General features: G+C 39.8%; 1 protein-coding gene across 1 annotated transcript in view; it reads right to left on the reverse strand.

The window, feature by feature from the left end:
• Nucleotides 1-17,724, reverse strand: part of pcdh1a (protocadherin 1a) — an 86,935-nt gene that overhangs the window by 17,634 nt on the left and 51,577 nt on the right. Inside the window, exon 4 of the mRNA XM_038709577.1 lies at nt 4,074-4,293. Coding sequence (XP_038565505.1) covers nt 4,074-4,293 — 220 coding nt within the window. The remainder of the gene's footprint in view (nt 1-4,073; nt 4,294-17,724) is intronic.

Consider the following 17,724-nt stretch of genomic DNA (forward strand, 5'->3'; position numbering starts at 1 on the left):
TTTGTACACACAAACGCTGATAGTCACAGGAAACCCATGAAATTAAAGCAGTAATGGCTAAAGTAGTGGTACCCTGTATGATACTGGGATGGCAAGCATTGAAACCAGGGGAAAATCCCTGACTGGAACTCAAAAAGAAAAAATATACAACGCTACATGCATCATCTGAGAGATCTAAGGCAGGAAAATCAGACAGCCTAACTAAAGAACCTCATTATCATGCAAATGCCATTTATTCCATTTTATCTCACCCTTCTCAATAGCCCATATGGCAGTGAGTCCGCACAGAGGAAGACACAGGGAGACCTCACACTGGGCAACTGGCCACATCAAAATTCCTCCATCTGTGGTTTGTGTGTGTGCGTATACACTGGTACCTGTCTTCAATCCACCTGTGTCCTATCGGTGCTGGCCCTCATATCACAGCCAAGATGCCTAACCACTGATCCGCGGAAGAGTGATTATTGTCTAGGTTGGATCGGACATGACGGGTTTGCTGATTAAACTTGTGTCTCAAGAAGAGAGAAGAGGTCTATCAACAATTTATGTTATATGTTTATGTGATTCCATGCGTGTGCTGGGGTTCAAAAACACAAGTTCAATGGCTGGGGTTGAAAATACCTTGTTATGAAATAAAATGTATGGGATTAATTAGGAAACTATGCGAAACAACATCAAACCAAGTCAACTCAGAATTTAAAACAAGTAATTAAAGATAACTTTGTGCAACTATTATTTTATACAAATCATAGTTTTTGACACTTAAGTTTAGGGCATCTAATGTAAATAGCAAACTACCAAAGTGATGCATTCTCCCTTTGAATCAATCAGTAATAAATACTGTAAATCACTTTGATTTGACCTTGAATCGAAGTTTGATCATCAAGGTCTGCGATATGGTGGATGGACAGATGGCACAGACAGAGACCAGTCCTTGGTCTTCCTTTGATTTCACTGTGGATGACAAACCATGCATCTTGACAGAAACCAGACATCCAAGATAAGCAGTTTTCATGCTGTCTAAAGCAATCAATTTAAAGAGAATTAAATAGCTCAGTGATTACGATGAGAGTCTATTAAAGTAAAACAGCACTGTAATTAAAATGATTTAGAGATTTGGGGTGTGATGCAGTACCCTCCAATGCAACAAATACATGCATGCATGTATGCAGGTGTGTACACACACACACACACACACACAAACACACACACACCTGATTGATGCAACCACTAGATAAACATTTCTGATGAGATTAACCAACATCTGAGCAATGTGCAAGGTGCACATATGAACATAAGAGTGGAAAATACACATGGGGAAACTGAAATGAAGTGCACTCTAACACAGCCTGAAGACAAGAATTAGAAAAAAGTGGGAGGGGGGAGCTGCGGCTCAGGCAGCAAGAACTCAAGAAATTGTATTACTGTAGTTTGAATCTACTCTTAATTCCAAAGACCAATAAGGCACCATAAGGGAATATGTTAATTTCTACTTCAGTGAAGCAGAGAGACTGTTACAGACCACACACACTTGCTCCTCTTTGCTACCCAGTCCAATAAACCTTGGTCATATTACTTCAGTCTGCAAGAATTGTCAAAAGACATCAAACATAGAACAACATTTAACATGAAATTCACCCAACTGATATAAATAACTAATACATTCTATGCCAGTAACCAATCTCTGGCATTAATATCCCTAATATAAGGATGCCTTGAATAAAGCAATTGCATGGGCTGGGATGCAGTCAAACTGGAATGCCCATGAAACTCAGGCTCCAGAATTTGACCTAATACTAGTCAAACGTAGTAAAGGTCTGAGTAATACCAAAATTTCAGCCAACAGCCAAAAGTTAATCTAAAGTGCATCATGAGCTACTACCACTATTCAATGTAGACTCTCTTAAAATGTAGATTCACCACTGTCAAAGTTCAACTTGTATAACAAAACACATCCATGTAGATATTTCCGGGGCCCAGTGATGCAAACGCTGACAGACTGGGGTTCATATATTGTGTTTTATCCAGCTTAAATGGAGTGACACATCACGCTCACCTCCCCATTTTTTGCTTGTCAGTCATCTCTACTGCAATGAATAAAGCTCTGCACCGGTACAACCTGTCACTCTGTCACTCAAGTGCTTAAAAAAAGACTTCACGTCACTATTCAGGTGGAGCTGGGGAGGAATTCCTCTGTCTCGTTTCATTTTTCTGTCTAAATCTTCATTTTATGTGGGCTCTTTGTTATCACCCTGAAGGGGGAATCACATTTTAATTAGGTCTATCCTTGGTTTGCAGTTCATCTACTCATCTTCCTGTCCTATGTGCTCATCCTATGGGCTTTGCTTCCTTGTAAGAGACGCTTAGTCCCCGCTCCGTGTCACAATCTAACATCTCCACCATCTTGTGCCATCTTTTCATTCTTTAACTGCTCCATCTCCACTCACAATCTTGCTCTCCTACTGCTGACAACAAAGAGCGCCCTGTCTGACAAAAACTGTTTTCTGCAGATGGGAAAAACACAATAAACAGCCACAACAATAGAAAAAGGAAAAAGAAAATGCATATATTACACATCCTAAGTGTAAAGAGCAAATGGAAATAGTCAACTCTTGGCTCCTGGGCTATAAACAGCTTGCATGTATATGAGGTGACTACATAAATCTATCTATTTAATGGAATATTAAGCAATTTCTGACCTCTATAGGACCAAAGGGAAGAGCAATATTGGCAGGACTTATCCCCTTCTGCACACCACCACCCACCCCCTCCTTTCCTTGAATTATGGTGTAACTAATTGACATAAACAAATAACGAATAAACATTTGCAATAGCCAGCTAATGAGATCTATCACAATTGTCTAGTAAAGAGGCAGTGCCTAACAACGCAAGATACTATACTAATAATATATACTTTTGTCATTTGCTGTTTTGGGAAATGACACATTTTTGCCTTTGATCTGAAATTGTTTTTTTTCCTCCCTCATTTAAAACAGCCAGAAATCTCTCCTTAATCAGGATGTACAGTTCCACTGACAAAAGGTACATCTGTGTCTTTTTCACTGACCCTGTGGCAAAGTAACTGTCAATGCTGATGAAAAACTCTATCAAGTCCTTGCTGATCTGTGCCATATTTTGTATGGGCCAGTAAGAAGCCTTATTACTTAAAGCCATTCCCTGTGCACAAAATGCAGTACCACACGTGGTTTTGAGATAAAGTCATAAATTAATACAACTAATGATATACAAATATCAAGAGAAGGGCAAGACGCTCTAGGTGAGCAGCGAACTGTCACCATGTAAGAGTGTCTAATCCTGCAATGCAAAATACTATAATGACTGGAAATGCACCATGTGAATCACTCTTCATAGTGTGTTACAAGACAGGTAATGGATTATATCTGGCAGCTTAATGCAGCAAAATTGCTATTATGATACACAGTTCACAAAATAGCAGTTACAGCTTTGGCTATGATTTCCGTTTTTTAATATAGACCTATGCTGAGACCATCAGTGTTCAGCCTGTGGATTGATTACTGTGCCTAGAAATTATGGCTCCTGCACACCTAAGCTGCAGTGTAACATGGGTCCAGCTAGCGGCAAGGAAATGCTTAGAGTAAACACAGCGTTCTTTGCACAGATGTCATGGTTCAGATTTATTTAGAGGGCAAATGTGCCATTAGTTGGGCTTTTTAATTAGCACACTTGTGAGAGCAGGTCATTAAGGATGTCTGACAGAGAAGCTGCTGATGAGGAGGATGGAGACACTGTTAACGCCAGTCTGATACCACACACCCCACACAAGCACAGATCTGCATGAAAACCCATAACATTTCACACAGTCATCGACAAAAACAGCAAGTCAGCGTCACAGGTGCCACAACATTTCCACTCTTAAATGGCTGAAGAGTCCAAACAAGTCTCCCACAAATGTCTCCATTTCCAACAACACACACACACACACACACACACACACACACACACACACACACCACAAGAGCCCATTAGAGCAATTTACATTTAAATACATATTCATAGAGAACAAGACAGAATGGAGGGGATTGTCACCGTACCATTTTCAGGGTGCTCGGTTTCTCCAATGCTGCCATCTGGAGTGGTTCTCTCATAGTGGTCCTCAGGCAGGGTCAGGGGTCCGATGCGAGGACCAGAAGATGACTTACTGCTGGGAGTCTCGGATTCCTCCAAGCCGCTGTCATAGTAGCTGTGCTGAGAGGCATCCTGCAGGTCCTGCACAGGGTTGGCAGTGGAGAAGGTCACTCGCCGATGGGAATGCTAAAAAACAGAAAGACAACAAATGAATATCTTCAACACAAGGAAATTGTGACAACTTTCAACTACACATTTCTTTTTGTTTGATGGTTCCATGGAGACACCCAGCAGGTTGTATGGTAACAGTTACAGCTCAAAACTCTTTTTTAGTAGTCTTTAAGACTACTGTCTGAATTTTGCTAGCATTATAAAGTTCACTCTTCAACAGTCAGAAAATAGTAATAAATATTAAACACTCTTAAATATTAAATAGTCTGCACTCTTATTATTCTGATGATTATAGAAGGTAGAGATATATGAACACAGTGAGGTTACGGACTTCAATAATTAGAATGTGCAAACTACCAGCAGCAGAAATTGAATAAATTGAGACAAAAGAACCCCCATATATTAAAATATCCCATACCACGACCTTTAAATATCTAAATATGGGGCATGTGTTTAAATATGCTGTATGACACTGTTGTGTATATGCAAAGACTGATTTCGAGCCTTTTGTATGCAGTGCATAATGAATAAGAGGATGAACTGTATATTCAAGAACTTCAGATTAATGTTTCTACACTGACGCATATTTTTCACAGAAAGAATCCTTGCATGTCAATATTGTATGTGGTGTAAAACTCTGCACACCTCATCTAAGATTCCTGAAATAGCAAGTGTAGATCCAGGGTACAGGATGTGAAGAACTGATGTTATTTGTGGCCTGTCAAAAATATGAATGTGAAGTGTCATATTCACAATTATATCTAAAACATTTAATTGGATAGAGGTGGACTGTAAAGACATTCCTATGTATGGAGACGCATTATACACTCGTACAAACATTCTAAGTGTCATAGAGCTTAAGAACGTGAGAAGCATTATTATTCCTGTTATTAACATTATTACTGAGACAAAAGTTTCATTTCCTGAATCTGCCACTGCCAAATTAATTCTGATGACAGTGATTGGTACAGTAAATCAGTAGCCCCAGTGAGATATTTCCTATCTCCGTTTTTTAATATTTCCCTTTTCCACAGCTTTTGATGTTTAACCGAGTGGAAAGCTAAACAATATTTCTGCAGTTTAACTAAAAAGGAATCCCGAGAAGATCTAAATAAGTCTAACAAAAAGAACAAAACAGAGCTCTGGAAATATAGTTTGTGACAATTACTATTTTGCCAGCATTAGAGTATATCATTAGACCTGCTTTCGCTGATATATACTGATGAGATTTGATGAAAGAATGAAAGAGTAAATGAATGACTGAAATACTGATGAAATCCTGAATTTGATGGCTTGAAGAGCAGCAGAGCGGCATGTAATAAATCATTCACGATCACACCCTTTATCAAATTGAATGGCTTGTAAATACAGTTAGGAGACCATTAAATTTCCTCTTCCCAAGATCAGTTTACTAATGGCTACTTACCACTGATCCACAACAGAAAGATGACTCCTTACAGTGCACACGCGACCGCGTTCCTTCCCCTTCCTCCACCCCCACACATGAGCACCTCTCGTAAAAGTCAGGAAAGCACTGATGCAGCAGAACAGCAGTGCCTCTGCTGCACGAGTCAGCCCAGATCAATACCACGGGTCTGTGCTTTCTACCATTCAACCACTTTTCTGCCAAACAAATCCATGCTAGAAATCATTCGAACCATCAGCCTTTTAGTACATACACACCAGATGCTTTTAGAGCTTAGGTAAGTGCTATCAACACTGTGTTCTTAATACTGTTAGTGGGCTTCAAAATGTTTCCAGAAACCTGTTCATCTGCCCATCATCTCAACCAGCCGTATTTTTCTCACTGCACAGATGCATCTCTTCGTCTTTCATCTAAATAATGATCATTTGAGTCCTGGGATACATCATAGTTTTTTTCACACAGCCGTGCTGCTACATCACTACATCAATAAATCATACATAGTAGACAGTAAAAAAGCTGTTTTGGACCCCTTGGTTATCTGTAAAATTTAATGCAACTTAAGCTAAATTTCCAAACAAATGAAAGATTATTGAAAAATAACAAAACGATGGCTTTTTATGTCCTTGTTTGTGGCAATCTGTATGCTTGCCGCACAAATGAGAAGAAAAGGGGGGTATAAGAGGTTTTGAGGGAAAAAAACACATTTGTTTTCTTTCTATTAAGCATGCTCTTTGATTGGTGCATCTATACACAGGAACATTTTTAACTGTATGAAATGTGCTTATAAGCTGTGTGTTGAGCTGAAAAAAACAAAGTGAGAACACACTATTTGACATTCCTCACAAAGAACATAAATACCATTAGGTTTACTGATTAAATTCAAATTGTGAGTACGCAGTGTGAAAATTGACCATATTTAACAGCAAGTCTCAGTACTGCTCCATCAAACTAGACAATAGTGAGTTATTCTGCTATTGTTTCTGTGTCAGTACCCGACTGGACCAGGCAAATAATAAATTTGAATGACACATTCCAAATATATGATTGGAGGTTAAGGTCTGGCACCACAGCTATTTAAATGTGAGGGGGCATTTAGTTGTTTAAATATGGATTCTTGCTTAAACTTCTCCTCAAGGCACCACTCCAGAGAGTCAGCATGTTTCCTGGGTATGATAACTAGCTAAGGCTGCAGAGATGGGAAATAGATTCTCCTTTTAGTCAGAGCACAAATCCTTTGCCAGGCCTTGGGGGCTGCAGGGATGCGGCAAGACGGAAGGATGGAAGGGGAGGCTGAGCAGGAGTGGGGAGTTGGTCAGGCAGACACGGACGGCGCTTTGGCTGGAGGGGACAAGCAGAAGGATTAGATTCTGGGAGACTGGAGGCGGGAGAGTGGGATTGTTTGGGCATTGTGGAAGGCGTAAGAAGCTATGGGGCTGAGAATGAAAAAGGGGACATTTATGATGACATCTGAATTCATAACCCCATTTAGATTGGGATGAAATGGCCTCATTTACGCACCTAATATTACAATCCCAACACAGACGGAAAAATACAGCAGGATTCTGTCTTTCCAGGGGACCAAGACACATTTTAACGCAGTAAAACAGCCAGAAATAGTATTATACAACCTACTGCTTCACAATAATTTCAAGCCACACATTATTACAGCTGAATATTTCTATTGACACAGACTATTGATACTGATACGCCAAAAAGCCAGAAGACAATTATGTAGCATAGTTTTGTCATATAACTTGGACCAATTTCACTTTTATACAATGGCAAACTGGCTGTCATGTTATATCAAGTTAATAAAAATAGAAAAAAATGAGAATGGCTGCTGTCCACCTAGTTGCCTCAAGCTATTCCATGCCATATATTTTGCTCTTATCTACACCAAAATTCCTATCCCCTTAGAGCTGAGATTGTGTTTTTGTCTTTACTGCCTTGAACATAATGCATTTGGCGGAAAAATACAGCGTATTGTACACCTACACTGAATGACAACCTGTGCATTTCCTGTCTGGAACCTGAGGTACATAATAGTGTTATTTCAAAAACACAGATCAGTACCTGGGCTACCTAACTTTGAATGAACAAATCTGCCACTTCTTAATGGATAGCATTTATATGAGCGGTTTGCACACCGTCCCCTTGATACAAGTTTGACTCACTTCTTAGAACTGTAGTTGACAAAATAATAACTTCATTTTCTTCATGGACCAGAGACAAATGTCTGTATCTCACCACAATTTTTAAATAAACTCTTAGGCACAGCAAGAAGAAAAAGTACAAGTCTTTATATGTGCTTGTATTTGAGGTGTGTTATGTAAGTCAAGGATACTCATTGTTTATTAACAGAGCTATTGACACAATATAAAAATGTCCTTAAGAAAGGACTTTTGACGCGACACTTTCTCTCTATCATCCTCCAATTGATTTGTACAAGCCAAGATACAATACAGGCACACACACATACAGTCTAAATACACATACAGTACACATCTAGTTGGGTGAATTATAAAGACCTCACTGTAGTTATTGGTGAATTTTACAACTTCTGACATGCCTCTGATGATAACTATATATTATACATATATTAAAACAATAGGATACCGCAGCCCAATTTGGCAAAACTTAACTTGAAACAACAGCTACTTATGGTTAAATGGATAAGGAGTGAAATAGTCTGATGCAGATAAGTGATGGTCTGTGTGAGTGAAATATGAGCATGGGGCTTAAGGAAAGCGAAAAACTGCTGGCCTGAATTTAAGAGTGCATCTTAGGTTATGTTGAGACTGGCAGCTTATGGGGGGGTTGATATCTGATTTAAAAATTGGCTTTCAAACTGTCCTTTATATCACCTGCAATCTGACACGTAACAGTGACGTCACGTCCAGAGGGCTAACGGCCCTGTTAGCTGGCTGCAACTGCTGCAAAAAAACATATATCAACCACCTCTGCCACTAATGTTGTGCGGTGTGATGGAGGACTTCTGCACTGAGACAAGATATTGCTATGGTGTGAAGAGTGTGAGGATACATCTCCATTATTCACCCGGCCTGCAGCTTTCTGTTTTGTGTCCAATGCACCACCAGTTTGCGAATGTACGCACGCCTATGTTGTTTCCACAGCAACTGACGCAGATGGGTTATTGTTAATGGTTATATCTAATCACTTTCAAAAAACAGTCTGGGCAGTCTGTCCTAAAGATTGGATTTGAAATAAAACATAATGTATTTGTCTGCAGCTTGAATGAAGGAATATAAAGAGAATTCCAGGGCGAATAACTGAGTTACAAGGATAGCATTTTTGGGACTGTGGAGTATCTCTATTGCCACTGCTGATTTGCACCACTGATCCCTGATGGGACAGCAGACCCCACTTCTGTTGTGCTCTCCCAAAACACTGAGTTCCCAGTCTATTGTGAATGCCCCGGAGCTACCTGACACCACTCTGCCTTCAGGTGCCCTGTCATCCAGCCAAGCCGCACTGCTTGCCAGCGTGCAGGGCTGCTGGTACTTATGCAGATGGGGACGCTTTTCCATCTTCTCTGACACTTCCAGAGCAGATTTCCAGCAGAGTCGCAGGTGAGTTAGATTTAGTGTTTGAATCTCTGTTCCATGCTTCCAAGTTAGCATTTGTGTTTTGACTGATCTGTATGTGAACATTTGGTGACCAAGCTGGCAACTGCATTGTCTGTACTTAATAAACTACCTTGTAGAAATAATTCCCGAGCGTGCTGTATTTCAAAGCAAGCGGCAGCTTAATGGTTGGTACATATGGTGGGACCAGATACAATCCATATAGTAGCAGCAGGATATATCAGAAGATTAACATAATAATAAAGTATTTCATAAATGTAACTACAAAGATGATTTGATTATTAATAGAATAGTCTGGCCGGTCTTCAACACAAGCATCCTGATTTGATATGAATTTTAATAGCACATCCTTTAATATGTAACCTGAGATTCAAAGCTTGAGGAAGCATGTAATATTTGAGGCATTTACCTCTGATTTTAAAGCCGAAGTGGTTGATACCCCATTTATGTCACTTTGATTGCATCTCCATTTATGCTACCCTGACTGCTTGCTAAAACATATTTGGATCAAAGTAAAAAAAATTGCATCATTTTTATGAATTAATCATCAAAATAATCCTTTTTAACCAATCCAGTTATCTATTTTATCCAATAACAAATAACAACATGTGCTAGATTGGTGTTGAGTAGTACAAAAAATAGATGATGTGCCATTTTCTATAAAAATCTAAGGTTTCTCCTTTATATTGTATAGCTGCAAAGAGAATTTTCCAAAAAATAAAATAAAATCAACAACAGAGCAAGTAACCCAATACTGTATTCAAAGAGAATACCTTGTTACTTCCCATGTCCAGTGGGTAACAATGTATCAGTCACAGGTAGTTAAAGCTGAGTCACTGTGGCCAGTGAAACATGCTGAATATTCAGAATTTCAGTTTGAGGAGTAAAGCACAACATACACCTTTGAAAAAGATATGAATGGGGATAGTAACCAACTAAACATAACCATTGCTATGTTGTATAGCAACTTGGTTGCAATTTGCTACTGTAAAGGCAGCTAGGGTGCATTATCTTTTCTTTAATAAAAATAAACTGGTAAAATGAGAGGCTTCAGCAGGTAAAGAATAAAGTCTTTGTGTTTCACACAGAGACAGGTGGAGAGAAAGGAATCTGCAAGGTTATGAGCATGAGTTGCATTTCACTGCGTTTACAATGGAGTGCTTTTAACCTGTTGCGAAGCCAAACAGTTATAGGATACTCTACTGGAATACCCTCAACTTTTCAAGCTGCAGGAAACCTATGTGGCCCTGTTTATCAATCGTGAATTGAGGTATGTCATATGTGTACTGCAGCTTGAAGCCAGACTTCTCCTACTGAATCACAGTTGTGTGTCTCTCAGATATTATGAAATGGGTTTTCTGCCCATGTTAAAGGAAACGGCTGATGTCTCAGTGCCCCTGTGATATGAAAAATTCAATTTAAAAGGATGAGAGAAAGAATGGTGCACGGCCTATTTTCATTCCCCCACACTGAGAGATATGAGAATGATGTTCTGTTGTGTGGAGGAAATGATGCCAATCGTACTGCAGAGAAATTCTTCCATAATTCAATTCAATTTCTTCCAAATCCCAATGGCAAGCTCCTCTGCCAAAGAGAAGCAGAATGACAGAGACAAAAAGCGAGGGCTAGAGACTAAGATGGAAGAAGAGGGACTAAAGATTGAGACTGAAACAACGGAGAAATAGAGACGGAGTCACAGAGAGCAGACAGACTTACTGAAAGGTAAGAGGAGGAGACAGCAATACAAAGTGGAGGGGAAGTGGATAGAAGAAAAATGTTTTAGTTATGATTCATTTTGATCACTTTGGCATTTAAGTACGACCAACTCATTTTCTCTAATTTCCTTTCTGCAGCGTCTGAGAGAAGTAGAGAAAATCATTTTATGTTGAGCTCTAAAAGGACAAACTGCTACTTCTTGTAAAGTAGACTAGTGTATAGTAAACCCGTAGTGTATCCATTTTCTTTTATTCTAAATGGAGCAATAGTTACAAAATGTGCATGTAAACTCTTTCATAACCTTTGTGAGTTCCCCGAGTGTGGCACCCAGAAATTCCATTTAGTTACAATGTGTGTGAGTACATCCCGGCTCTGGCATTTTGGGCGTGTATGCAGGAATCAATGAGCTGCTGCCTCTGAAGGCACAGAAAAAATGAGCTACACCAACAAATATGACAATGAAGAAGTGAACCTCTCAGTGTATGCAGCAAGCATAAAACCATGAAGACTGAAGCAGTTGCAACGGAAATGCATATGGAACTGTTTTTATTTTCCATCCCACCATTATGTTCCCCCATTCTCATCCCATCTACAGCTCTCTTTTCTCCCTCTCTTTCTCAGCTGGCACACACACACACACACACACACACACACACACAGTTGTTTTTGTAGGTGCAATAGCTCCAAGGCAAGCAGCGTGGAATTGGAGTCTTCAAAGAGTCTTGGATTATCAAAGAGACACAGCTACCAGAAAACTAGGGGACACGCTGGAGAGGGGGAGGGAGGAACATAAGTGAGAGGCGGGGAGGGGGGAAGAGCACAGAGGAGTCAGCATGGGTTTGGGTGGAGGATGAAGTGATCAGACAGGGGAGGGGTGGGGGGTGAGGGGCGGATAAAGACCCGAAGTCCCTTTGTTCACGTACTGTAAATGGAGAGAAAAAAAGGCTGGAGTGAATGCATTAAAAAACAATCACATAGACCTTAATGGTCTTGATAGGCAAGACTGAATTCGCATTCTTCACTGTCTGTGCGGGCGCCTATTCTGGAGTAATTTTTTTTTTCTTTCCCTACACAGAGAATTTCATTCCAATGGGAGCACCGGCCTTGAAATACCATAATGTTGTCACAGTAAAACCAAGTATTACTGCAGCAGGAACCACCATGTGTGAATATAGCTGCCACATCTAATGACAAATCTGACTGTTCACGCCATTCCATGTGACAGGATGTGGGAGTGCTGGTGTGAATGCATCACCCCTCGACAAAAAGCTCTCCGTCAGCCCCTCTGTCCCACAATGAGCTATGGATGTCTTTTTTCCATTACAAGACCACCTCTCACTATAGAACACATTTCAAGTCAATGTATGAAACTGATTCTGGTCGGTTCACTGCTGTCAGCCGCAGGGCATCATCCAACAGTGATCCTGTCCCACTGCCACAGCTACCACACATAAACCGCCCACCTTCACTGACCTGGTTTGAACTAAATTAGAGTCATTAAGTGTAAAAAGTGCATAAAATGCTCAAAACAAATCAAGGTACAAGAAGTAATCATCCTCTCTATGGACAGCTCTTCTTGTGGAATCAATGTGATTCTTGTGAAAGAGGGGTAGTCATCCTATTTGCATCCGTTTGGTCATTTTGGGGAATGCCTTGACATTGTTTGCCCTGACACGGGCAGAGGAATGTGAGTATGAGAGCGACAGTCGCATGTCTATACAGCATAAACTATTATTCTGTACTGTAAACTCTTATTAAAATATTTTGCACCTCTATTCACACTGAGCACATGTGCAGATGTTCTGTGCTGGTTTGGTGGCATCAGTTAGTGAAGGCACACAAAAGTACAGTGACTGTCCAGCATACTGTTATTTTAACACAGTTTTACTCATTATCTAATGATCAATAACCTTTCATTTGTGCTTCAGTCTTTTTTCTTACATATTGAAATACAACGATGGAATGGGGAAATACAAATGTAATATTCTGTGTCAAGAGAGATTTGGAGTGGAGGGATAAGCTTTGGGGAAGCAAGAAAAAGGATCAGTGGTAAAACTTAATTGGGAAGGGCACAGGATTAAAAATTTGATTGGTTTAGGGTTTAGATGGTGATGTCTTCCTACTGACACTCTCATTGTCTTAAGCTATGGGGACTAAATATGCTAATATGAGCTCACAGGGCCAAAAGAAATCTTACAGAATGAACATGGAGTTGGGGGTTTGCAAGCTATGTGCTAATAGACACACTGGAAAGGAGTCAATATTTATTTACTTATTAATTTCTTCACACATTCATGTGTCTATTTATGATATTGTTTATTTATTTAGAGTATACTTACATTTATCCATAGTGTAACTTGCTCCGGCACATAAATAAATAAAGTGCCTGATTGGTGAATGAATAGTATTACAGACCCAGCAGACTCAATCAGTCGATCGAGCTCTCTTTGATCAAGCTATGAGTTTGCAATGTCAAGAGAAGGATGGCCAGGTCAACAAGCGTTGCTGTTTTAGCCCTCCATCATATCACCCTGCAGTGTTTTTTCGTTGTTCCAACCCAATTTAGATGGATAAATTTGATGAATTCATCAAATTCAATGCCCCATGTCGCTATTTTCCAAACTACAGTAGCTACCACATACTGTCCATTGGAAGGCCGCAGTCGAGGCTTTTGTTATACGAGAGTGGCTGTGGTTTTAGCTAAAGTGTGTTGGAAAAAACCATCAGTGCCACCCTGTACCCTCACTTGCTGTACTATCTCTGCGAGGATCGTGAATACAGTTTCATAATCTGTTTAGCAAAGCTCTCGATCGGATCTAAAAAAAGCAGAAGAATTGGCATTTGCCTCATCTGTTTATCTACAACCAACCTTTCTACCATTGTAGCGTGCTAGATTTCATTAAGATTCGCACCAGGTACTACCATCTTGGATTAGCCAAAAGCAGTAGTTCAACCAACAATCGCAGGGCAGAGTCAGCCCCCCTACAGTATATCAGTATATGTGTGGACATTTGCACATTTATATATGTGTTTATATTATGTGTGTATATAATGTGTGTATACACATTTACTAGTGCCCGTTCACACGGGCCGATGTGACGCCTCCCAGCGCTTTGTGTTCAAAATGTGCTTCTCACATTGTTTTCACCTATAGCAGTGGTTGGCAATAGGCGACCTGCAGGCCAAATTAAATATATAAATAAATAAATACTAAATAATAGTCACTCAAATAATCACTTCCTCTGTGTGATTGTGCCTACAAAATAAAAGAGGCAGAAATGCTCTATTTCTAGTTGAATTTGCCAACCCTTGACCTACAGTAGTGTTTCTCAAAACTACTGGGGGGCGTTCAGAAGATGATGGGGGGGCGCTGAAAGCAATATTTTGGAAAGGCTGAGCTGGATTTGGGGGGCGTTTGTTGAGGTGAAAGTTTAAAGGCAAGTTTACACCAAAGATTCACAATAATACGAGTTTAAACTTTCAACTACTTGCTAAAAACTGTGGTCTGCAACATTAAAATCTGCCACTTTACTCCACTGCAAATGGACGAGATCATCATCATACAAAGGAATTTGGGCTGTTCTTTATCAGTTCAGCACATTGGCATGAAAAGGAGAGGGCGGCCTTTGTGTGTGTGGGGTGAGTTTATTTTAGTTTATGGCCGCTGAGGTCCACACAGCCTGGTTCAGGTTGAGGTTGCGTCTCTGGACAAGCTTAATATTGTCATTTTAACAGTCATGCGTAGAGTTCGTTATCTCAACTTCACCGGAGATGGTGGATTTTATGGTTGAAACCTCCCAACCAGCACTCAGAGTGGAAATAAGGTCTTTTTGATGTGGCAGGCCTACTTGAGGGGTGATAACCAATCCCCCCTCTTTAAAATAATTATTGGAACAGTGGTTGAGTTCACTACATATTATTAATTATAAAATTAATATTTATTTATTTAACACATTATACTTTGATGATACTAAAAGTACATACTTGTTTCAGCCGAGTACTCGTTCCATCCTAGTATATAGATAAACATATAATATATGACCTTCAAAATCATGTTACAAACTGCCTGCAGAATGGCAACACTACAAAAATAGTAGTAGTTATCTTTATCTTACGTAGTTGTGAAAGTCATTGCCTCCCACCACAACTATGGATTCATATTGCCACACATGAAAAACATGTCAAACATGGTGACAGTGATTTTAATACTTCCAGAAATTTTGTTCCAACTTAAAACCTGACTCCATCTAACCTCAGCAGGATATTTTAGGTGGCATATATTTGCACTGTGTGACACTGCACCTCTGAAACAAGAACATCACTTCCCTCTTTTGTAAAGCTCCTCTGGTGAGTCAGTGCTACACAAGTGTAGAGTTCACTGCTTTTAACAGGAGTGAAAGGAGCTGATTTCATTGGTTATGATAGAACTCAACTCTTACCACAGCTGATATATAGATGATGACATTTATCCTAATCTGGCCTCGATTTGTTTTATTCTATTTTATTTGTTAACACCATACTACTGTACTATAATGAATTTATTTTGTGTTTTTTATTGTTTTTATTGTTGCATTGCTTGTATTATCTTTTATTGTGCTGTGTTGTTTTGGTGTGCATTAATCATCTCCAATCCATTTTTAAAATCCTATGTTTTGTCAATGGCTTGTAAAGCACTTTGCATTTGATTTGTTTGAAAGGTGCTAGATAAATAAATATTTATTGATATTACTAGACTGCAGGTAAAACCTTTTCGGTCAAAGCCAAATGATCTAACACTGCTAACTTGAGCCAGCATCTGGGCTTGAAGTATGAAGTCCCTATAATTTTCTCTGCCAAAAGCAAGAGAAATCAAGCTTTACATAAATGTCTGGAATTGGCCCCAAAGTTTGTCAGATCACATCTGGTCATGCTCTATAATGTTGCTGAGCAGGCGCTTTGGCAGCTTTGCAAATTGTGATATCTGTATGTGTTTAGCCTATGGGTTCAGAGCCCTCTAATGGTCAATTGCAACTATATTTTTTATCTACATAATGTCCCTGGGGCAAGTTTCCAATTCAATATCCAACAAACTGTGGTTCTAAACAAAACTGAATTAAAGGCAAGTAGAATTTAAAGGCAGCACTTTAAGAGAAAGACACATATAAAGGAGCAAAGTGAGAGAGAGCTCAAAGAAACACACCCATTTGGACTGTTTCTTTGTAAGTATGCTACTAAAACACACTTTTACCTGACAGTATGGCTTTTTTGGTATCAATTCACAGCCTTGTCTGACATGGATCATGGCTGATATTTGCAGCGTACAATACATTTGTATTTGTTTTAGCTTGCAAGCAGTTGCTTCAAGTTCTGTGAAACCAATCAATATTTACTGTTTTGAAGCCCAGAGCAGAAGTTGCACAGTCACCACACCTTAATAGCTGTCTGTGGGCTAGTATAGTGTCAGTGTACTCATGTCAGCAAGGAATGGTAAGCTCAATTGAACAAGGTTTATGTCAAGTACCCAATTAAATGTTCTGATACTTGAAGTACATAGTCATAGCAGACTGTAGATGAGCTTTTTTCGTATATCACCATTTCCTATAATATACACTGAAATAAGCATCTTCCAAACTGTCTCTCTGAAAGACATACCAGAAGTTAATAACGCCAGAAGGGAAAGATAGACAAAGAAGATGGGCTGATGGGGGAAGTAAAGAATCAGACATGAGAGAAATTAATCCTCAATATCCACTCCCTGCTGGGTACCTTATTGCCTCTCAAACTTCCCATCTACAGAGTTAATATCTCTATTGCTGCAGCTGAGATGCTGAGGCTGAGAAGCATGCATATACTTCTATTTGTTTGAACTGGAACATAATTGGATTGGGGAGAGGGATGAAAAACCCTTCAACCATACTTAAAACTTTATTTTTCTGGCCATCCTTTTAATATGTGAGTGTGCGATTCAGTGTTTTGGCGTGCGTGTGTGCGTGCACATGTATGCGTTGCTAATAATAGCATCTCTCGTGGTCTCGCTTGTCTTGATTCGTTACCCTGCATCCGAGATGTCCCGATTGGCAATATATTCCAAGAGCTGGACAATTTGAGAAGTGTGTCTGCATCTCATTCTTGCACTCAGAGTGATCCTTTCGATGCAACTGCATGGGGAGCCCTCATGCTCCTCCATCTTATGACGGAACTTAGAAAAAATGCTTAATTGGATTCATAGTGACCTTTTTCATCTCTGGCTACAAGAGCCCAGTCACTCCCGAAGCAGGATGTGTTCTCAACATTGATCTTTCTGCAGACCCAGGGATTGAGAAGAGCCCGGTGCAGTGAAAGGAGGCAGAAAAACAACATATCAAAAATCATGAGATGAAGAGATTACTCTGTTTGAGTGAGCTGCTCATGTTTGTGGAGGCCTTTAGGAGTTAGCGTGTTTTTGTGAGAAGAGCTCTGTAATCCACCTACTGCATCTCAATCGTAGTGCAAACAAACTCACACACAAGTATCAAGTCCTGCCCTCTGTCTCATCGCACATTTGCCAGACACGCACATGTAATCCTCCTGCATTTCTCATTCTCAGATCCTACCTCCAAACGCTTCTCTTTTTGCATCCCACTACCCTGCTTTTTCCCTTTTCTGCAACTGAGCAATGAGCTTCCTGCAGGCTTCAAACAAAAGATGACTTTCAACTTCATCCAGAAAAAAAATAGAAGG

The sequence above is a fragment of the Micropterus salmoides genome, unplaced genomic scaffold (assembly GCF_014851395.1).
Source record: "Micropterus salmoides isolate LMB-PRFRI ecotype aquatic unplaced genomic scaffold, ASM1485139v1 Ms_hic_scaffold_9, whole genome shotgun sequence".
Lineage (NCBI taxonomy): Eukaryota > Metazoa > Chordata > Actinopteri > Centrarchiformes > Centrarchidae > Micropterus > Micropterus salmoides.